This window comes from Channa argus, chromosome 10 (genome assembly GCF_033026475.1).
Source record: "Channa argus isolate prfri chromosome 10, Channa argus male v1.0, whole genome shotgun sequence".
Classification (NCBI taxonomy): domain Eukaryota; kingdom Metazoa; phylum Chordata; class Actinopteri; order Anabantiformes; family Channidae; genus Channa; species Channa argus.
The window spans coordinates 10,814,029-10,837,570 of record NC_090206.1 but is presented as its reverse complement, the minus strand read 5'-3'; the positions used below and the strand labels follow the sequence as shown (position 1 = coordinate 10,837,570).

The window sequence follows — 23,542 nt, the reverse complement described above, 5'->3', positions numbered from 1 at the left end:
CACACTCACCATCCTCTGTTGGAACATAGATGTTTAAATAAAGACAATCCTCGTGTTGATCCTGTATGTACGTGGTTACTATATCCAGGTTGAAGGTGAACCATATTGGCATCATGATTTCTGGAACAGCATTGTGAATATTTTGGGGGCAGACAGGAGCAAAATGGGTGGCATTCTTGATCCCTGACCAGGAAGAAGGAGGTTCAGGGGGCATGAAGCGTTTTTCTCCTACTGGAGATGCAGCATATGGGACCCCCAGATACTGATCCACCGGCCCCAGAATCTCACTAGGCAGGGGCACCCTCACCCCTCGGAGTTTCCCATACTGCGTGTTCACAGTGGGATGGTAGTTCTGACCTCTAACAGCTGCAAAGCACCAACAGAAACTTAAAACCCACAAGGACACGCTAAAGTTGGTGCAGTTGTGGGCACCATGCCAGTTCTGTGAGAGGAAACGACTTCTCCTTGGAGAAAACCACATGGTCCTTGTGAGTGAGTGCAACTGCAAGTGACCAACATACAAGCTGAGGCACCCCCTCAGCGAAAACACAGGCTCCCGCTCACTCAGCCCTGCAGTCCAACAACCTGAGGGACAGTCATCAGCTGTAATACTGAAGCCCACCGGGGTAAAGATGAGAAGAAACGGTCACAGCTATGCAGTTCCTCACTGCAGCGAGGTTGTTATCACTGTCCCCTCTCTGCTCGTCAGATCTTCTAGCCCGTACTGCAATAAAAGAGGACAGAAAAATTAATGATTGTTCCATAACAACTCACAAGTTTGTGCTCATTGTTACTGGCAAATTTGTGTTGACTTTTGGAGTCCTTTTCTGGACATAAAGCAGCTCACATAACTATGAGAGAATTCTTACTGCTATCATCAACCAACAAAATCAAGAACCTGCCTTTGACTTAAATATTGCAATTAACCGTTGGACAACTTGTCAAGATGCGCCTAATAATGCTAATAAGACAATTGAAATGTGAAGCACATCAACTGCCAGCAGGTAATTACCCTCTACTTCAGAGGCTAGTGTTTACATAAATAGTTAAAGAATAGCTATATTTACAGGAACGCAACAGCTAAAAGCCAGCAGCAGAAGTCATACACAGGAACATAATAACATGATAAAAATTTCATGCCCTGCTTTATGTCATCCAGCATTTTCCCAACATCTCCCTGTGGTATAAATATGAACAAGGTAAAATTTTAATTTCAACTATCTTGTTTGCTCTTACAAGAGCTCACTTTTGGAGATGAACAGAAGAAGGGGCAGAGGGGGATGTAGCTACAGGCAACACGGGTGCCTCAAGTGACTATGCTATAAATGCTAATCAACAATCCCAGCGTGAACCAGAGGTGCCAGCGACAACACCTTCCCACACTGCCTGATCAATTTTCAATTTCTGTGGCTTAGGGTCCCTCCCAGCCTAGTGAGCCTACTGCAGAGCTCACTCTAATAACAATAGAGAAGAAAAGCCAGCATTTAGAGGAGGATATTGCATTCCAAAATGACTGTGTAAATGATTTATAATGTATCAGCAGCCATTGGAGTGCCACTAACCACTGAGAGAAAGCAATCCTGACATTCCTGGAGGTGTTGTTATCGCCAGGCAGCTACTGTATTCCCATTTGCCAGAGCCATTCTTTAGTAGAAAGCCTGTCGATGCAATCCGCATGTGTACATGTAAGTCCTCACCTCATATCAAAAACACATGCATACATTTTGTAAATACATGAGCCCACCTTTACTCGTGTACATAGGAACGTGTGCGGTGGACAATTCTGCTCAGGGACACAGGCACAGTTGAGAACCTTCTAAGTGAAAATACTTGAAAAGCCATCCATATCCAATCTGAGGACTAAAAGGCATGCATTGCTGGGGGCCAACAGCTAGCAAAGGCTTCAAAATGCTAGAAAAGTCTTTTCCCTGCTTGCAAGTCCCTGCAGTAGAGCCAGAAAACCTAGCAGACTTTATTGCCATATCTCCACAATAAAAGTATATATGGAATATACTGTTAAAGATTCATTCATTCATTCTTTTTTGTCTTTATACAAGATAAGAGGATGCCATGCACCATCACTCTGACCTCCTCCGTAGGGGGACTTGTCACTATTTGTAGAACATTAGTAATATCTTACTTCTGCTCCTGTCACAAATACTACAGTCAGTACAAGTAATTATATAAAAGATATGCATGCATGAATGTTACTGCACTTGCCTACTGGTGGTGGAAGTGGTGTATAATTCATGTAGTGATAACAACTGATAATAACAGTGTTGTTCACCCCCTTTATACGATACAGTACCACAAACTACATACTCCAAAAACACCTTTGTAAAATTGTTAAAATGTTATAACTAAAACTATATTATCCACCTTATAAAGTGCTTATAAAAGTATTCACCCCCCATAAGTTTTTACCTATTATTTTTACAACCTTGAGACATTTTTAATGAGCCTTTTTTAAATCACAAATTTACAATGGTAGAAAATTCTGTTGAGAAACTGTCCTCAGACAGAAAATTACAAATTGCTTAAGTATTCATCACTTATATTCTAACTTATTGAAATCATCACTCGTGCAGCCAACAGCTTTCAAAAGTCACACAATTAGCTAAATGGAGAGAACCGAGTTCAGTGAATGTGTTTAAAGAAGTGTAGTATAGATACACCTGGAAGGTCTAGTTATTGGTGAATCTAAACTACACATAGTGACAAAGTAAGCCTCTAGGTACCTCTGCAAAAAGGTTATTGAAAAGCAGAGGTTAGGGGATGAATACATAAAAATGTCTAAGTCACTGAATATCTCCTGAAGTACAGTGAAATGTATCATTAAAAAATGGAAGGATCATGGCAAAAACCTGGGCAACAGTTGTAGTCTGTACAGTCTCTCCCATCTCAGGCACAGAAGCCTGTAAATCATACATAGGTGTCTTGGTGGCCTCCCACACTAATCTCCTTTTTGCACATTCGGTTTTGAGGACAGCCTGCTCTAGGCAGATTTATACCTGTGATATGTTCCTTCCATTTCTTAATGATGGATTTTAACTATACTCTAAGGGATAATCAGAGAGTTGGAAATGTTCTTATTCCCTAACTTGTGCTTTTAAATAACTTTTTGCGGGATTACTTGGAGAATTGTTTCGTCTCGATGGTGTAATTTTTAGCCAGTGTTACAAACTTGGCTCACCGATTCACCAGTTACTGGACCTTCCACACACAGTTGCTGTGTACTGGACTGAATTACTTTTAACTTGGCATAGCTAATAAAAAGTGTTTAAACTTATTTCAAACTTAATGAAAGGGACCTCATCGCCCAGGCCTACTGGAGTACAAAAGGATGGTTCATCTTGAGATTTCTATATATTAATAAACTGAAAAAAAAAAAAGAAGATGTTTTGTAAAAGGGCACCTTACACCATACATGCTGATAGATAGATTTGCAACTTTATATTTCTGTTTAGATCTGCAAACACAGCAGCAGAATAAGTGTGATACCACAAATTCTAGTTCAGATAAAATACACCAGGTCAAACTTTTTAATCAGGACATAGCAAGGACATAGGACATTGTGATGGAGTGTGTGTGTTTAGAGGACACACAGCACAGAGGACTTCATCAGTCTCCCTTCCCTCAGCATCTCAGAGGTCCTCTCTGCTTTGATCTCTCTACCTGCTGAAGCCCTGCCAAGGGAGAAACAGAGAGAGGGGGAGAGAGAGATTGCATGAGTTCTCCCTCATCATCTCAGAAATATTGATCGTCTCATCACCGTGGCCTTGCAGCCCGTAATAAATACAACTGGGGTGATGGAGGCAGGGGAAGGGGAGGAGGTGGAGAGGGGGTTGCTGTGCTGACTCTGGGGAGGTTATTAGCCCTTAATGCAAGACGGCACTTCACCAAGTACACGCTGTTAAACACCCTCCTCCCCAATTCTCTAGGCCCTGATTAATAGGACATGTTAAATCCAGCCAGTCCAATCCCTGATCATCATTATTCAAAAGCCCCAATGGGTTCAACACGTGAGTTGTCCCTATACTAATCCAGAATTTAGAAGAACTTCAGAAGTACTTTTTACATACAACTTTTTACCTGTTTATTTTGGTCAGAGCCCACAACCATGAAAACTCTAACTGCAGAAGACTCTTTGTTCTCCAACAGCGGAGAGATCTCTGCATTGCTATAAAAGTCTGAGCACAGAGCTAAATGTACTCCTATGCCCCGACATCCCTTACAGAGCAGCTGAATGGACTCTGATAAAAAAGGACCCAATAAGAGAGTAGATGGAGGTTCTGACTCTACCCACTCTGTTATTATAGTAGCTAGTCTGCAACAAAGGCATTCACAAAGCTGCATTAGTCTTGAGGAACATCTAACTTTAAATGAAGTGAGCTGTCTTGACCCGAGAGAGTGTAATCACTGATTACAAATGCTTCCAGTGCTGTTACATTATAACCAAGACTGAGTGTTAGTCTTGAGGAACATCTAACTTTAAATGAAGTGAGCTGTCTTGACCCGAGAGAGTGTAATCACTGATTACAAATGCTTCCAGTGCTGTTACATTATAACCAAGACTGAGTGTCCTATTATAGAAACGATAAGAGACAGGCAACAAGACAGGAACCCTAACCCTAACCCTAACCCTAACCCTAACCCTAACCCTCAGCTGAACTCATTAAAATGTAAGAGGGGATGGCAAAAACTTTAATTTAGTGTCTACACCTTGAATTTGTGCTCCAATCTACATTAATGCAAAGGCTCCTTTTTGAGACAAGCTCGGCTCATGATAGGCTTGCTCTCTGGCCTCCGTGTCAATAATTTGGAAAATAAAGTACATAAGCAAATTGTCTATTTACACGTGTTTGTATCAAACAGGCAAATCGGGATTTCTATGCACAGCAAAATCAATGATGAATGTGCATACATCTTGCACATCTCTTGCAGCCAAACACTTTATATAAGCTCCTGGGCTTGACGAACAACAGCATGCCATATTACATCAAGGAGATTGGCATGTTTCAGAAACAACATTCACAAAATGTCAAAACCAAACTGCTGCTTCATAAGGCTCCTGCTGGGACCCGGTGGCACTATAACAGTAGGAAAATGAGGACCCACTCTTCCTTTCCTTTGCTTTTTTCTCCATCAGACACAGAGTCTGTGCAGTCATTATTGCTTAGGAGATTTGGCATTAAATCAAGGACAAAGACGCAGCACATTCTGACTGCTAATCACCACAGTGATTCTGACATGTTTTTTTAAAGAAGCAAAACAGCAAAACGGAGATGGTAGGGAGTGATGGCGCTGCAGCTGTGGCCGCCTGCTAAGCTGTGTGTCTCCACCCCTTCTCTTGGCTGCTGGATAAAGGCTGCCATGAGTATCATTACCAGCCAAACAGCCAAGGAAACGCGGAGAGGTCAGCTTGGCAGACCAAATAAAGATAGATTCCAGGTGAGTTCATGCTGAGATGAATTCTGTGGCTGCACAGCAAATAAATAATGGCCATTCTGTTAACTGCTGACGGTGCTTGAAACAACTGTTTGCTCTTTGTGACTAAAATGATAGGGACAGATTTGATCTAGCAGTCCTGAAGCTGCAAGTCGATGCAGTGGGTCCATTCCTACATCTATATTGTCTCTCTTTCTCTGAGTTTGCATGCCTCTGAGTGTCAGATACTGTTTAGTTAGTAATATGATATATGCAACAATGTGGGGGTGTGGGGATATTAATCAAAGCTAACTGACTCAATTACATGGAAAAGAACTGAGAAGCTTAGATTTCTAAAAAAAGATAACACAACAGTTCATCATTCTAACTCCTATTGATCCATTGCAGAGTCCCACCACACACTCCTACTGAAAAAAACTCAAAGTAGCTAATCACTCAAGTAGCCCACAGGGATTCTTTGAGAAACCGCAGGGGCAAGTATTGGGTTCGTCTCTAATCTTGCTGTATGTAAACACATTAAGGCTTTACACATGGCATACTCATTATCCAAGCTCCCACAGATGCCATTTGCAGGGTGGGATCTGTTCTCTTGACAAAGTGTTTTGTGTGCAGTTTCTATCACCCTGCCAACACAGCTCCAAAGTGCTGCTAACTAGAGAGCACAAGTGACAAGAGCTTCTATTAAGACTTTACAAACAGCCTGATCTTTGACCACAAATTAAGTCAGTTACATTTGATTTGAGGTATGTTACTCATACATTACCCATTACACACCATTTCCCACTGAATATCTATGCTGTTATGTTATGTGGCTTCCAAGACCTAGCATTGCATTTTATAGGAAATGTGGAGTCACGCTTGCAGCACTAGCTCTACAGATGGTAATGTCACTCTGGTCCACAGTTAAATATCCTAACACCTGTAGGATAGGTTTTCATGAAAATATTCCCCATATTCCTCTGGCTTTGATGATCTCTGGAATAATCCAATTACAATTAGTCATTTAGCAGACACATTTTTATCTAAAGAAACTAACAAGCAAGTAGCAGACACAAGGGGACACTTTTGGGTTCAGTGTCTTGCCCAAGGACACGTTGACATGTAGCTAGGAGGAACTAGGAGGAACTCAAACCACTGACCCAGTGGATTGAGGACAAGTGCTCTACCAACTGAGCTACAGCTGCCCTGACTATTCTTGCATCACAATGAGGTTGACTTTAAAGATTTTGTGTGAAGTGAGATGTCTTGCCAACTATGTAATGGATTGCCACTAAATATAATTCAGACTCTCATGCTTCACACAGCATAAACTTTAATACATCATTATCCCCTAACATTTTGTCTAGTGTCATCATCAGGTCAAACATTAAATTCATCCAATACTTTTGGTTTATGATCTTATACAATAGTTGCCATCCAATCACATTTCTCCCAGCCTTAATTTGTATATAGTGTTAATTAACACACAAAACTAAGATGGTCACAATGGTAAAAATCATACCTAGGCAAGGTTACCCTTTTAGTGTGTGCATGTGCAGAGTCTGCTTTTCCTTTACTACAGGAACTACAGGAATGAAAAAAAAAAAACTAAAAGAAAGGAGAAGAAGAGCAGAATTTCTTTGAAATTCAGCAACATGACATGCCTAAGTATTCACTAAAAATAACTTTCATCAGGGTATTATCACACAAGTGACGACAATCGGCCGAATAAAATGATGCTTTATTAAAATAGATTCCTCTCTGTTATGTTTCCTTGTTGTTGGTCAAATCATTCTACATGTGAAGTGGCCACACGTTTGGAAAGTTCTTGGTGAGGACATGTGAAACATGATTGAATTCCTGGAGAGGATATACTTGAGCATAGCAAAGAGAATTCAGGAGATATTTCAAGCAGCTTCTCTCATCTCCTTCACTGTGGGGACAGCACGTATAACATGGCAGCACTAATATCAATTTCTGGCTTACAGAAGGATGGATTTTTAGCCTTCTGGGATGCATTCTTAATAAAATTCAGGCAAGTTCAGGAAACCTGAACAGTGCAGGCATGACACTACAAATGTATATACTGTAAAGGAAACCAAGTTTATTATCACCTCAAATGTGAATTTAATCAATTTTTTATTCTATTTTTTTCTTTTGTGCTGCCAGTAAGAGTTACTGTAGCTAAAAACAAAGCTCACTTAATTTAGGAATAAACTGGTTATTTCAATTTTAAGCTAAGAATTAAAAGCTTAATGTAGCTATGTCATTTTACGTAAGGTATTTAAGGTTTTACAGTGCATTGATCCAAATAGTTCAACAGTATCAAAGAAATGACAACGATTGGAATGGGCAACAACATTTTCTCTTAAAGCAGCTTTTCTACTCCACAATCATATAGAGTTGAACTGAGGGTTTGACATGAGTTAATTGAGGTCTGGCTGCAATTACAGGGAGTTGATCTTTAACAATCCGGGTTGCAGGTTTATTGGCAGTGCATTATAAAATCTTTGATAGATCAGCTCCTATGGCTAGTATTGACTCTTTTACTCTGGGCCAAAGAAACCAGCCAGTTGTCCTTTGCCTGAATAACCATTTTCAGAGTATCAGATGCATATATACAACTAAGAGTAACCCACATTAGTGAGCTATTATTTAAGAGGAACAGAACAGTTCCTCTGGGCCTGAAGAAAGACTCTTATTATAAATCGGTTTAGATTGTGTTTACAATGAACAGCATGGAATATACATCTAAAACTTGGATTAGAAGGGTAATTTATGACACCTTAATATCTACAATTTGTTGGACATTTTCTGGTAGGAATAGAGAAAATAAAATTTTGTGGGTGTAATGTCCTCGCCATCCACCAACCCCCATTACAGGAGCGAAAACACAAAAAGAAGTATGCTCATAAACTATACAAAGCCAGGCCTTTGAAGAGCTGATCATCCTGAGGACAATACTTAGCTATGCACCATTTCAAAAAGGCAGCAGAGCCCTGCACTGAGTGCATGTAATTCACCACTTTCATCCACTGCATTTTGAATTATGCTTTCTGCAGACAAAGATTAAAAATTCAGATCAACTTGTCCAGGAGAATGTGGAATTAATTTAATTTTTTACAATAAAATCAAAGCTGTTAGGGCTGTACTGTGAAATTTAAGTCTTACTCTGCATGCGTGAGCTTATATGTGTGTGCATGCACAATATATACTGTAAGTATGCAGGCAAAATGAATCTTTTGTTGGCCTAATAAGCTAAATAACAGCTTTAATTTAAGGTAAGTAGGCTGAAGTTCCCAGAGAAAATTAAAAGACCATCTTCATCATTTGGTGTGAAAGGGCTCCACAGAATCATACATATACAGGGCACAGACATGACCCAGATGCTGCTTGTAAAATTAATGAGCCAATAATGCATCAGGTACCTTAGCATTCACACCAGCTACACCAATGTGCAAACAGAGATGTTTTACATTCAGGTAAAAAAAAAAACCCACCATGTTAGGCTAGACTTTGTGTAAGAACGTGAAATAATTAATTGGTTCTGTTCTACAGTATTACAGGGTGTCCTTTCAGTAACAGCCCTCAGGTACAGCAGTTTTGTCGCTTCACCTTTTCCCTGGAGGCACGCGCTTAAACATTGCACATGCCTTTAAAACTGAGGAATCATCAAGAGTTCGTAATAGTGATTGATGAACAATTAAGCCAAGATGTATTTTGAGAAAATAACATGTTAATGAACGCAGCAATGCACAACACATTATTCTGATGTTTCTTTTCAAAGACCTCAACTACTTGGCTTCCTTGTAGAGTATTCACAAATGCCAAAAGCACAGTGGTAGAATGATGCTATTGACATGCAAATGCCTAGGAGTTGCAGAGAAGTGAGAGGTGCCAAAGTGTATTGTTGTGTGACAAGCAGGATTTCTGAATACATAACTGAATACTGAGATGTACAGGAGTGTGTTAACACAGCAAAACCAACAGTATGTGGTTTTTTTTCTACAAAAAAGGCTTAATAGATTCATGAGCATTATGGAGTGGGCCCTATTTGCAGAGGGAGCACAGGGTTACTGTAGCCTAATGACAACAGATTAAATGAGGGCCGTCCACTGTACATGATGCCTGGAGTTTTATGGGAACATAATTAAGTTTCAAACCAACCCGACAGTGATGTGCTTTTAACTAAAGGTCAACAGTAAACAGCGATGTGAGCTACACTTGATTACTATGTATATCACAACATCAAAAAAGATGCTGCTGCACTAATGAGGGGGTGACCTTCATCTTCAGTGTAAACAAAGACCAAACACACACTTGCTGCACCACATGGCCTCTATCAGCCATTAATAAGAGGTGTTTAAGAAACTAATAGACCCTAATATTCGGAGGAACTATATTGTATACAATCTTTGACATTTTAATGAAAGTCTTGTTTTTGGGGGAACACATTCATAGTTTATCCTCAACAGGAAAAGCATCACACTTAATGCATAGCATGGTCTGAATACAGATCCATTAATGTAAATAAAATTTGGCAAAGAGTCATCAAACCTAATCTTAACTGCTTTGATTTGAGTCAAATATTAAGTAATCTGCATTTTAAAATACAACAAATGTAAATGTGGTTTGAGCATTTAAATCTTAATTCATCACATTACAGGCTCATTCAGCGCCACAGCCAGGTGGATTTAGCAGAGATGTAGAGGGATTAGTGAGGTGATATCAATCACTACAGTTGAACTATCCTCTTACCCAGCACAATCACAATCCCTGGCTGCTTTCCCCATTGATCCCTCAGGCCAAAGAGCTAGAGTTGGAGTTGAGGGCTAGGATTTCCCTTCAGGGGTATCTACAGCTTTGGCAGATAGCTAATTTCATTTGAAAATTTGAGGAGAGTCACATTCTGAAAACAGCTAACCTGAAATTCAACCAAGATCCTGGTGTTCAGATATTTGAAAGTGTTAGCAGCTGTTTATCCTCCAGTGCCTTTCCCACTTTAGAAAGGCAGACTTACTCTGCTCATTGCATGTTCACATTGATATTCCAGATATTATTAGTCAGGCCAGAGACTGCAGATGATGATAAGCTCCAAGGGACATTTTAAATGACAGCGCCCTTTCTTGAAGGGAGACAGTAAACAACAGAGGCAACCAACGCTGTCTCGTTACTAATACTCATCTGCATTCATGGAAAAAAACAAGTGTAACTGAGGGGCCAAGCCTGGATGAAAGACTCTGACTTTTCAAATATAAAGAGGGGTGGAACTGGTTGGGTTGGTGGGGGGAAGTTGAGGAAGAGACATGCCTCAATATCACACGTGGAGGAGGGAACACTGTCCCCTGACAACAGTCCTTTCAGCTCACCCTGGCAGATATGTCTGCTCTCCATTCACTATTTCTAATCCTGTCTGAAAGCCTATCTTGAATGTCAAGCCTCTTCCTAAATTGGCTCGTGTTCTTAGTGATTGATTAAAGTACTGTAACCCAGCTTTATCAGACCGCCCTGAACTCTGTATTTCTGCCAAATCTATTAGGTAATGCATCTTTTGTTATTGCAGTGGTTGGTCTTCTCTTTTATATCCTCACTCCTGTCTTTGGGAAACAGACAGATCCATTTACTATGATACCGAATGCCCAGTCGTACCTGCACAGCACCTTCTGATCAAACGGCGGAACAGTTTGTGACAAATGTGGGATTCTAATTCAATATAACATAATTCAGTGAACTTACATTTATCACCAGATTCTAAAACAGTGTGCACGTGGATATTACTTAAAACACATTTGATAATCACCATTGCTCCCGTTTAGCTTTTGACTGCTGCCATGGTGGTACCAGAATCCCATCTAGGTCCCCTGACATTGAGGGAACAATATGGCTATAATTCATGCATTCTAATGCTGTAATATCCCTCTTGCCGTTGCGCACAGAGGAGAGGAGAGGCTGCCCTGATATTACTGCTGACGCCTGAGTCCTAGACGTTGCACTTAGAGTGTCTCCTGCAAGACATTATTCAAACACACACAGGCACTACAAAGTCCATGAGACATTAGTAGGCCACTACAGTACAAAAACATCCTTAGACACTGCGGCTCACCCAGAGCACTCAAGGTCATACAGCAAGGCACCACACATACAGGAAGCCATCCCTTTGTGAAAGCCATGCTATTTTAACCCAACTCGTACATACCCTAAAATTACAGCTCGGAATAAAAAGCTACATTACAAACACTCTGAACGTGGAGTTGAAATTAAAATCCCATTTGTGTACTTTAAACAGAGTAGAAGATCACATTAATGACTGCACATTTAGAAGTAGGCCATATCCAAACACTGCAGGCAAATTTGGCTTCGGGTTGTCTGCACTTCCTCAAAAACTGCACACAACATGCCCAGCAATCTACTGCTGTATCTCTCATCCTATTCTGTGCCTACTTTACACCAAAGAAGGCCCAGAGCAATAACTGCACATACTGTAGATACTGTATAGTACTACACTTACACACAATGCTGCATCTCAAACTCAATTTTGCCGTTATGAAGCAATGTCTCTTATGTACCTCTTTTCCAACATTCTTTCTGATTTTTTTTGTCAGTGGAACAACTATAAACATCCTCCCTGTTCCATGTTTCATTAGTAACCAGAGGGAGAAAAAAGGGTTTTCCTGCAACATCTGGATGTTAGCTAGTTTGAGTGAAAAGTCATATCAGATCAGGTCCCGCTACATCAAACGCAACTTGAGGGCACATTATTTATTCATTTAACTGCTGACATCCAAACCATGCCCTAAACGGTGACACTTTGAAAACTATTCCTCTGTGCCTGAACTGTGCCGATACGAGAGGAACTAGAGGCTTGCAGTGGGGGAGGGAGTTTTATGTTCTTTTTACCAGGCATGAATGTAGAGGAGATGGAACAACGAGGCCATTGTTGTTTTCTAGCTGAAAAGCCTTGGAGCTTCTGCGAGGAGCAAACACAACAATGAAAGTGCCTCCATGCCGGCTGTAAAATTTCATGTGACTACAAAGTCTTCCTGCAATTTTCATAGACAGTAAAAGCCCTCAGAGACAAAATGGCACATCACCTATTACCAATATTTACCCCTGTGGTGAACAGAGACCAGCTAGCACAAATACTGGCCTGTGTAGGTGTGTCTCAGCTTGTGTTTGTGTGTGGGTGATTTGTATTGTTCCTTTTGTTTTATGAGTTGGCAGTGAAAAAGCAGTGAGATAAATCAAGAGAAATTTTTTGCTCAGCAGGAAAAAAATCCAGCTTTTATTCAAAGCGTGTACATAGGACTCTACCACACTGCAATAGCTTCTCAGCATAATCATTTGTTATTACAACTAATGCTCTGTTATACTTTAGTGCTAGACTCCATTTTATTAGTATAATCTCAAAAGTCAGTCTCTTATCTTGTTTTATAATAGCGATGATTGTCCTTGACCTCCAGATGTTAGCATCTGTAACTTGGTATGCATACATACTCTACAAAGTAAATCCATATGTGATGGATGCAAAGAAAAGGTTTTCAGTTGAAGACGATAGCTGCCTTTGTGCAGGATTAAGTGCTTAAGATCTAATGATGAGAGAGGACCTGTTTTTATTTGTTTTCAAACAGGCATTTTGCGCTTGATGGAATAGCGGCTGTGTTCTGTCTCCGGAGGCTACAAATGTTCATCAAAGGCCTGGCCTTGTCAAACAATCTATAAACTCTTAATGCCACATCCCACAAGATACACGCTGGACAAGTATAGAAAAAGTGCAAAAATCAATGCGAAACAATTTATTGCAATTTACAATATGATTATGACACATAACGTTTTGTATCAGCCCTCTGCCATGTGATTACAAAGCATTAAGGGACAGCGCGTGTTTTGGAAAGTCAGACCCTCAAGCACAGAATTCCTTGGTGGGATTCTCGCTCTTCCTATCAATATCTGCTGCAGTGAGTGCCAGAAGATTTGGTAGCTGTGGATGCCCGGGGCTCTAAATCTGGGCCAGGGGTTGTGTGGGATGTTGAGATAAATGGGTTGGGCTTTGTTTTATTGCAACACTGCTTGTCTTAACTTTCTGTGTCTACCAGGGATTTAGAAAATTTGCTACTGTCCTTGGGCCTCTCTCTGCAACAGCGGCTCTGAGTCGGTTTGAGTCAGCCCCGGTGCCCTAAGATTACATAAATATCCTCTATGAGCCATTCACCACTATATCCATGCTCTAGTGTTCTATTTGCTTTTTATCTGAAGCAGCATTTGGTTTTGTGTGGGTATGAGCTCGAATTCTCAGATTAAAACAGAAACTGAGAATTCTCATTTAACCCATTTTGACAAGACTTTTCCCAAAGTGCAACTGAACAATTAAAAGCAAACATTTCCTCCCTCAAGGATTCTCTGCTCTCATGTCCTATGCTCAAAACCTTTGCTAATGGATTTGACTAGAAAGACCTTTACATGTGATGCTGCTGTTTGTCATTTGTGTGCAGTAAAGCATCAATATGGAGGAAAAAGAGGACCGCAGAGACACAAAGCACAACTATATCCCTGAGGAAATATGTCACATTCTTGATGTATTTTGTGATAAGGTTTCCTCATTTGTGCTTCCTAAGGTCTTCTTTTAAAAAGCGCTGTGGGAAACAAAGGCAAAGATCTGGCTTATTAGGTCAGCTCTTGCTTCCTTTTTTACACACTGATCATGGATCTGCAGGAGAAATCACATGAGTATCATTAGAATCAACCCTGAGGAGCCTTCCAGTGCTGCAAGTAAGTGTATACACTAGCTAATGATTTTCCTTTAAATGTTTTTTTAAACAGGCAATCAAGTGAAATAATGTATTGGAATATATTTTGACAGTTCTGATGCCATCTCCACTGCAAAATACACAATATTTCTTCATTTCAAAAAGTAGGGACAATTCTTAGTCATTTAAATTAACAAGAGACTCGAAGATTGTTAATCCAAAAAATATATTTACTGAATTGTTATTCTTCACTAGCGCCTGCTAATAACTTTACATCCCATTAGTTAACATATTACTGGGTGTTAGGCTCCTAAAAAGCCTCAACAATGAATGCTTATTGTCACTGTTTGCTTTGGAGTTACAGCTTCTGTAGAATTTCAAATGCATGAAACATGTGAGAAGCAGGTCTGGATTGAAAGAGGATGTGATTAAAGAGAATAAGAGAAGAGAACGCCAGTAAATTCTGGGTTGTCAGAAAACGTTGAATCATTTAGTAATTTTCAACATTGCGGTCTGCCTCAATCAAAAATCTTCAAATAAAAGGGTGAATGCAGAAAACTCCAGGATGCAATTCGTTAGTATTTGTATTCTGATTGTTGTTTGTGTATTGATATTAAAAAAAAAACACAAAAAAGACAGTGAAGCTTTAGTTGTACACAGCATGAATAAAACAAACTTGACAGATTTTTTTGAATGGCTTTCTTCAGCCCAGAGCTCACTTGTCATAAGGCTTATCCAGGCTTACCTTTCTCCAACCTAACCATTTTCCTCTTGTTTCTCTTCAGTCGCACCTCTTCCATCTGTCCTTGCTGTTATCCTCTCTGATCCCCTTTCCGTTCCCGCTACTCTCAGAGAACCATTTCTATCCAACTGTATCATTTCACTTTTCAGCTTCAGGACTGATCTGCCCACCACTATTATGTCATTCAACACCTGTACTTAAACCCAGTTGAAATTCACAGTGGGCGCAGCCCAAAAGGACCTATGAGAGAAACTACAACTTTGGAGTCTCTCATCCTAAATCTACCTTCCTGTTGTGGTGACTCAGGAGAAAACAAGTATCACATTTCTTGTTTTAACTAAGTGAATAACACAGGGAAGGTTTATTCAAAATGTTACACAAGTGCATCTAGGCCATGTAAATGAAGTATGTAATTAATCTTGGTTTAAATATCATCCCACATAGTTACAGTATTCTACAAATAATATGTGATTATGGATTTTCATCCATCATTTGGGCAGTTTTATAAAAACCCTCAAATCTGCGCTACTTAAGGGATCAGAAAAATCGCCAGGAGGATCGCTCTAGTGTTAAGTATTCGCCCACGTCACAAAACTCCTGCAAAACAAACTTTATCTAGATTTAAAAATGACAAACGGGAAACTCATCAAAAGCACTCCTTCCCTAATCATTACTGTTTTCCATTGTCCCAGTGACCTACAGCCACCAATTCATCAGAGCCACCGCCATCTTGGGAGAGTAAACCAGAAGGCTATTTCTGTAGTGACCCAGATTTTCAGGTGAATCTGGATCCATTTCAATGTAATGAGCTGCAGTAAGTCAAAGAGAACATATTGGGTCAAATAAACTCTATTTAGCATGGGTTTGAAAGCTTGACACAAACTGCCACACTATATTTAAAAAAAAACAAAAACAGTAAGATGCGGAATTATTTCAGCTCCAACAACCATGCAGAGTGTGCATCTCGCCTTTAAAACAGAATCAATGCAAGACAAAAATTCCCCAGTCTAATTTCCTTTCTTAGTAATTTTGTCAGATTAATATCAAGTCAATTTCCTGGAGCCTGTTCTTACACGGAGTGATGGCATGATGATGGTATCACTGGAAAAAAGCTATAATTGTGGAGGATGGCTCCTTTTGGGAGGAATATGGGCACAGATGGACCCTGGGCTTGATGGAGGAATTTCTCTGTCCTCAAAGGCTATCAGGAGGCATTGCCAAGCTGGCAAGCAATATAAATAGACTACAGTCAGGAGCAGGTCTACATGTAAGCACCGAAATAAACCAAACCCAAGGCAGGTGCCATCCTATTAAGTCAGAGGGTTTACAGTGTCATTAAGACACATTTAAAATGCCACCACACTGTAAAATAGTAACACCATTAACAGAATCTGATTAGATTCGGTTGCTTAAGGTTTACTCATCCATTTATTGTTGTTATGTGTTCCAAATAAGGACACAGTGGACACTCATCAAAGGGCAAACACACAGCCATCCACTCACACTCACATTCATACCTACAGGCTACTCCAGTCTCCAGTCAACCTGATTTGCATGTATGTGGAATAAGGGATAAATCTGAGTGCTAGTGAAGACAGGCTACCTCTGAAGACACCAAGGACAGGTCCTTAGTTCATTTTGGGGGATTTTAATGATATGAGGAGGAGTTTGCAATTACACATAAATTACACATGTTTTGAGGCTGGCTGAAGTATTTCTTTTAAATTGTAATATTTCAAGAGCCAAACATTACAAGTTCAGTTATTGTGTATTTCTTAACCAGAACTGGCACTGGGCACCAAGGTTTGAAACAAATTCTAAAGAGAGCAACTTAGGAAAACATACATTTAAATTGAAAATGCACAATTTTTAATTTAGTAGCTGCAGGATCTCTAAAATTAAGGCTACAGCCAAGAATAAGAGAACAAGGTAATGCACACAGGGACAAACCAAAGGCGCTTTTGCTGTGAGGCAGAAATGACTGAGCCATTGCAATCTGGCATTTTATATTTATGATAAACATAATATTTTATGTGGTCTCCAGGATCCTCAGTAGCCAAAATAGTGAGATGAAAAATAAAAGCTAAACAGTCAGCCAGAGCTTTGAACAACACACATCTGTGCCTAATTCCTTCTCTGGGTAACACCACAAACACAGGTGAAAAGTGTGGTTCCCAGTCTACCTAAAACAGCTTGAAAAAAGGTTATAAATAACTGCTTCTACATTATTTACAACTTGCCTTGAGAAAGAAAGAAAAATGAAGCAGCACTGCACAGGTCCTGGACTCAATGTCAGCTCTGATTTGGCTAAATGTAAAATATATTATAAAAAAATCTTCAATATTTTTTTACAAGTGTTTGTGTGTGTGCGTGCGTGTCCACGGGTGAGGCAGGGCAGCCAGAAAAGAAAGAAGAAGACGAAAGAAAGAACAGACTAAACAAAAGAGTGTAAAGCAACTGTAATTTAAGACAAGGGTGCACTTGTTGAGCAGCGTCTCTGTCTGTGTATATATCATATATACACAGCCAACTGGTAGCATTGAAGAGTGTGTGTGTGTGTGAGTGTGTGTGTGTGTGTGTGTGCATGTGTGTGTGTGTGTGTGAGAGAGAGAGAGAGGAAAGATCTCTATTAATCTCTTGCATTACTGCAGTCAATTTCCACTCTCTTCATCACCAGCAGCATGTGCTCTGTGAGATTTAAAATATTTAAATCTGTAATCTGTCAGCATTATGAGGTTAACACACACCCACAAGACTGGTGTCCTATCCGTCACCATGCTTTCAACTTCACATGGCCCTACATATATCACAAGGACCTGACATGGCCTTTTGTAGTTCTCGCTGGAAAAGACTCTGCAGACTGTGTCTGTAATTTCTCAACAGCGGCACAGACACGCTGCTGGACCCTAGAGAAAAATTAAGGGAAGGGCAAGCAGCTGAAACACACACGCAAACACACAGACACACATACACCCACAGAAAATTCTGCAGAACTGTGAAGTGCGAAAAAAGCCTCTAATTGTTTCCCCAGTGTATGTGACCCAGTGACTCTGGAGGAGGTCTTTCTTGTTCTTTTACTACGGGTAAACCAGCATTCATTATTGATTTGATGGTACAAACTCAGTGTTACACAACATGGTCTTATGAGTGGACATAAGTTTGGTGCTAACACATCACACCCTCTTTCACCTCTTATTTTCCTGAAACTCGGAATTAATAACCAAGGATGAATAAATTCAATGGGATTAAAGCTTGAACGACAGTGGCCCATATATGAATATTAGGTTGACAGAAGACACTCCAACGTAGCCCATTTAGCCAGCTCCATGTCATGTCTTCATACGACAAGCTTTTACTAAGCTCCTTAAGAGCCTGCCCCAGGGGATCTATGGTAGGCTGGAGGTACTGACTCAGGCCTTATCTCTACTAATTTACCCCATGAATTAGATGGGCCCTTGCTTCTGTGTCCTGCCAGACCCACACAATAGTCAGTCCATGTTAGGAAAATGAGGAGAGAAAAGGGCTTAGTGATTGCTTAGTTGGATAAGAAGCTGGAGAATTGACAAGGGAAATGCACACTCTGACACATTAACTTCACGTGGACAGTAACATTTCTTCCCTGGGATTTAAAAAGTGTTGACTCCTTGTCACTTGTCTGTATAAATTCAGGGTGGATTAAGGAGAATAAAATGGAATTTCATTGAAATGGATTAAAGTAAAGACAGAAGGATTCTTTCTTTGTTTCAAACTTACCTTAAATATGTTAATTCAGTGTTTCAAACTATAAATGAGCTTGTGAGCTATAATAATTGCAGATTGTTTCCACAGAAATCACTGCACACATGTGAAGTTGTAAATGTAAATGTACTTTGTCACATCATACTGCATGTGCAAGTGAAAAGCATGTCACATCACATATGTATGCAAATCCTCCTAAATACTGTAAATATCTGCAACGGTTTCACAAAATGAAATCAATGAAATGTAAACAAACTTTTACACACTGCTTGAGTGGATTGATTTCTGTATGCCAGACTTAAAAAGGTCATTTATGTAGTTTGCATGTTCCACGTGAATGAAATGAGCCATGTTTTATCCCAGTATAAGCCTATGTAAGGCTAAAGTACAGCTTTGCATTTGACACTCTCTCTCTCCCTATCATGACAGTCTCCCACCCCCGCTCCCGCCGTCTCTCTCCATGTGATGCATTTTTAAAAAGTCTCTTTAAAATAGAAAAACAATCATAAATAGCTTCTCGCTGCCCTGCATATTTGGTTACGTCTCTGATTTTAACTCGGTGGGCTTCGGCCTTGGTCTGCACGTCATTGAGTGTAAATGGTCTAATTAATATTTAAATAATAAATAGATAACTTCTGGCAGACAGTGAGTGGAGACATACTGTGTGACATCTGCTTTGTAGTTAGAATGGCGATGTCCAAAAGAATCTTGTTTACTAAGCAGACATTGGTCTTTGGCAGGGAAACCTGTTAGTCAGGGGAGATGTTTTTGGGCCACGAACAATGTAAAATCTCTGTTAAATATGTTATGTGCAGTAGACTTGAGGCATATCTTTGTGCCTCAGGCCAAAACCATTTTGTTACTCAAACAAAGACACTTTCATCTTTTCACAGATTTAACAAATATGTCTTATTTATTATTAAAATGCAGATGACACAATTGTGTCTGGTAAATTGGTGCTCGTCTCAAGTAATATTCGAAAAACAATCTGGGTATTTTTCTGCAATTCTATAACAAAAGGTGTGATTTAATGATGATGAAAGCGCATCCTACTGAGCAAATATGAAAAGACAAGTTTATCCTCCTTCATTAGTCATCGTACAGCTATGTCTGGGGATGGCAAGATTATGAAATAGCTTTGTTGACATGTCATGATACACAGTTTGACTTGGGTTTAAAAGATTGTGCTGCTTTTTGCCTCATTCATTTTCAAAGCTCTTTCAAAGCACTGCTGCTATTGTGCAGGGCAATTAAAAACCTGAGGGGCTTCAAATGATTTACACTGTTAGTGGTAATAGGTAAAGACGGAATTCTCTGTCTTAAATGAATCTCGTGTGCCAACAGAAGTGACAGATTAAAGCAAGTCTGAAAATTATACTGTAAGTATGTTCAGTTAGATGTATCTAAACTGTGTGTCTCCATGAGCATCAGCCATCTAGGCCAATGTAATCGTCTTCTTTGCTTGGTAAGATGGCAAAAACTAATTTACATTAAATCCAAAGTCTCCACAACTGCCTCTTTCTTTATGTGTGTATGACACTGCCAAGTTGTGAAAACAGTGCTAGACCAATGACAAGCATTTCCTCAGCTGTAGGATAGGCAGTGAGAGGACATATTTTCAGAAGGTCAGAGGTATCCATTTGGGAAATTATTTAGCTCCTGGTCCTGCTGCTTCAAGACCACACGTCAAACACAATGAAGAATATTAGAAAACACAAATAACCTTCCGCAGCCTTTCTCATATGTGCAACACACCTCTGTGTATACACTGAGGTGCACACATGCTCACACACTTCGGCCCACACGTCGGGATGTGAGGATAATAACCGGAGCATGCTGAAGGAGAAACTGAAGGCTAAAGAACAAGAGGCCTCTCGGGCTCCGAAGACCAATGACTGGCTCATCCATGCTAAGTCAGTCTAAGATGTACTCGGGTGTATTTGTGTTCGGACAGGACGAGGCCTCGATGACCTTTGCAGCAGACGGGAAGTCTCATGGAGCTTTTCTTGAGCAGTCTTGAGATTCAGAGGGTAAACAGCAGACTCAGCCCTGCACTTTGAAAGGTGTGTGTTTTTAGAAGTTTGTTAATGTGTGTATCTGTGTGTGTTGACCACTTCTTGAGCGCCCAACCCACCCAGTCTAATCTGTCTTTCAAATGCATGCATTCAGGACACAGCATTCTCTGTAATTATACCACAACAGCTCAAACAGAAAGCTTTGGGTTATTTTATTGTAAATTAAGCTGCCAGGATTGTCACACAGCTTCAGCACAACCCAGAAAAAAATCAGAATAAAGTGTAGAATGGATACTAAAGCAGCAGGGAACTTAAAAAAACAGCACTTTGCCGCACTGGAATACAAACACTGAAGGGCCTGAGAGAGAATTCAAAAGCAGCAGCAGCATGCATAATCCTCCACAAGCTATTGAAGACATTCATACAATATAAATGCACACAATTGGCCTGCAAATCAAATGAAAACCCGTAGACCCCTAATCAAATTTCATAGAGTGGTTTTAAATGTGTGCAACAAAAACTAGGAATTCTATATGTCTTTTGTTATTATTACCCATTAAGTGCTTCTTTCATCAGTGGTGTGGTACGCACGCCAAATAAAAGGCTGAATCATTTCCCAAATGCTTAGGTTTCAGGGACATATTGCTTATTCAACCAATCACCATGACAACTCTTGCTTGACATTTTCACTCCTTCTTTCCTTTTAGGAATTAAGCTCTCACAGTAAATTATTTCACCATGTAACAAAGTAGACAAATGAGGTCTGCAGGATCATTAGTGTTTTCAATTTTGCCACATACTCTCTTCTTCCACAAGCAATTTGTGTGTTTGTGTGTGTGTGTGTGTGTGTGTGTGTGTGGTTTAACAGCTTTCACTGAAATAATTCAGATGGAAAAGTGAGGTTTACTATAAAATTTTAGCAGACTAATGAGATAAGAAAAAAAAAACCAAATCAGTGGCGTCACTTCACAGAAAGAGGTAGTTTTATGGGCAGCTATGTGCGAGAGAATTTCAGAGATGATCAAATGATGCATCCACCATAATAATATTTCGTTTTGGCTTTAAATGTCAAAGCACATCCTTAAAAAATTGAAGCAAAATTTCCTTGAACGTTAATTAAGAAATGAAGCTGAACAACCCATCCGTAAACTTCAGACAAAATCCATTCATGAGCAAAACCTAAAAACAATCGTAAAACGGGGATCCCCACGTACGCCTGTGGCATATTATCCTGCTCCTCACCACAACAGATGGAGGTATATAGCTTTCTACAAACTGGTGGAATATCCCAGTCTCCTTAAAAAAAAAAAAAACATGGCTTTGATTCGATACAATAGCCTCATTCTTTGTGTAATTTCCGTTAAAGTTTAGAGCTTCCAATTTCATTTCACCAAAAGCAAACCACTGAGCTATTTCATTTTTTTATATATAGAGAGAGAGACAGAGAGAGAGACGGGGGGGAGAGAGAGAGTATGCGCGTCATTGCTCCACCACGCACACAAGATCTCTTTATGCTCAAGTAACAAGTGCCCGGAACAGTTATCACAAGCTTTTATTTTCTGAATTCACGTTTTCAGTGCAGTGATGTTGTAACACGTTACATATGCGAGTGTGCGCACCAGACACACACAGTTGTTCAGCATCCAAATCCCTGGCTGTTTTTAGGTAGTCCGTTCAAGTCACAAAATCCAAATGCGGTTTGTAGAAATTAAAAGATTTAGGTCTAATCATTTTGATCCAAGGAGCCCGATGTTCCTATTTCACCTGCGTCCTCCCAAGTCTTTCACCACCCTGACAGCCTCAAGATTTTCTCCCAAGCTGCTCAAGTATCATGGAATGACTCACCTGCCCTGCCGAGATGTTATTCCCCCCATGCCTTGCTTTCTGAAAAGAAAACGCCGGCGCAATGTTTCACTGTTTTGGGGTCTTGACTTGCAGTCGTGTACGTACTCCAAATATCCGTGTAGTCTGCGCACTGCTTATGTTTTTCGGGAATGACCTTCCTGTGAAGCGATAACGGGTCTCATTATCCTCACTCCGCTGTCATTTCAGTGGATTTCTCCCATGTTATTTTTTTTCTTCCTCAGAGGGAAGCTCCCCTCCCAGTCCTGGTGCGTTTTGATGCTTCTGCCTTGACTCTTGGCTCAACATGAGCTTCGCGGGAGCGCGCGGCTCGATCCCGGCAGGATATTCGAAGCGACGATTGGAGATGGAGAAGAGAGTTACTAGGTAACCAAGGGCACACGCATCCTACATGGAGAGGAGCAGAGGATTTATGCTCTGCCCTGCTGTTCTGCCTTCTTTGACAGCTCATCAAAAACGGGATTTTTCATATTTTTCAAATATCGTCTGTGTGTGTCACAAAGAAAAAAAAAAACTACAAGCACTAAAAAACACTACATCATGCTAGTAAAGGCATCGTTCTTCCCTAGGGCTAAGACATGGTCTTTCTGGGAAATTCTTGTCATTATCTTTTCTCAAGAATTTCCTTAAAATAAAGAACAAATTCAACTAAAGACGAGCTATTTATATGTGACACATGATTAAGAGTAGAGAGGAAGACTTTTATGAGGCTGGAGAAAATTAATGAATGAAACAGAGGCAATGGCAAACTTTCTTAAATGCTAAATAGGCCATTCAAAAACCTAATAGGCACCAGAGCAGTTGTGGCTGGGATGAAGTTTGAGCTTTCTCACTTAGTGAGTTAATTCTAGAGGCTATTAAAGCTACTTTGCTATACCTTTAATTCCAGTGATCACGTAAACAGTGAAAGTCAATAAAGTAGTGTAAAGTTTTCCCTGATGGGACACACAACAGTAACATTCCACTCTTGAATAAGAACATATTGACTCAAAAGCATAGGCAAGAAAAATAGA

General features: G+C 40.1%; 1 protein-coding gene across 3 annotated transcripts in view; it reads right to left on the bottom strand.

Annotated features, from left to right (window-relative positions):
* Nucleotides 1–22,846, bottom strand: part of LOC137134110 (neuroligin-3) — a 113,578-nt gene extending 90,732 nt beyond the window's left edge. The window contains exons 1-2 of one of the 3 annotated variants that reach the window (XM_067518592.1): nucleotides 22,512–22,846; nucleotides 10–724 (exon numbers count right to left, since the gene is read on the bottom strand). In XM_067518592.1, the coding sequence (XP_067374693.1) occupies nucleotides 10–481 (472 nt within the window). In that variant the 5' untranslated portion in view covers nucleotides 482–724; nucleotides 22,512–22,846. The remainder of the gene's footprint in view (nucleotides 1–9; nucleotides 725–22,511) is intronic. The other 2 variants (XM_067518593.1, XM_067518594.1) reach the window with 2 other exon arrangements.
* Nucleotides 22,847–23,542: the final 696 nt, after the last annotated feature.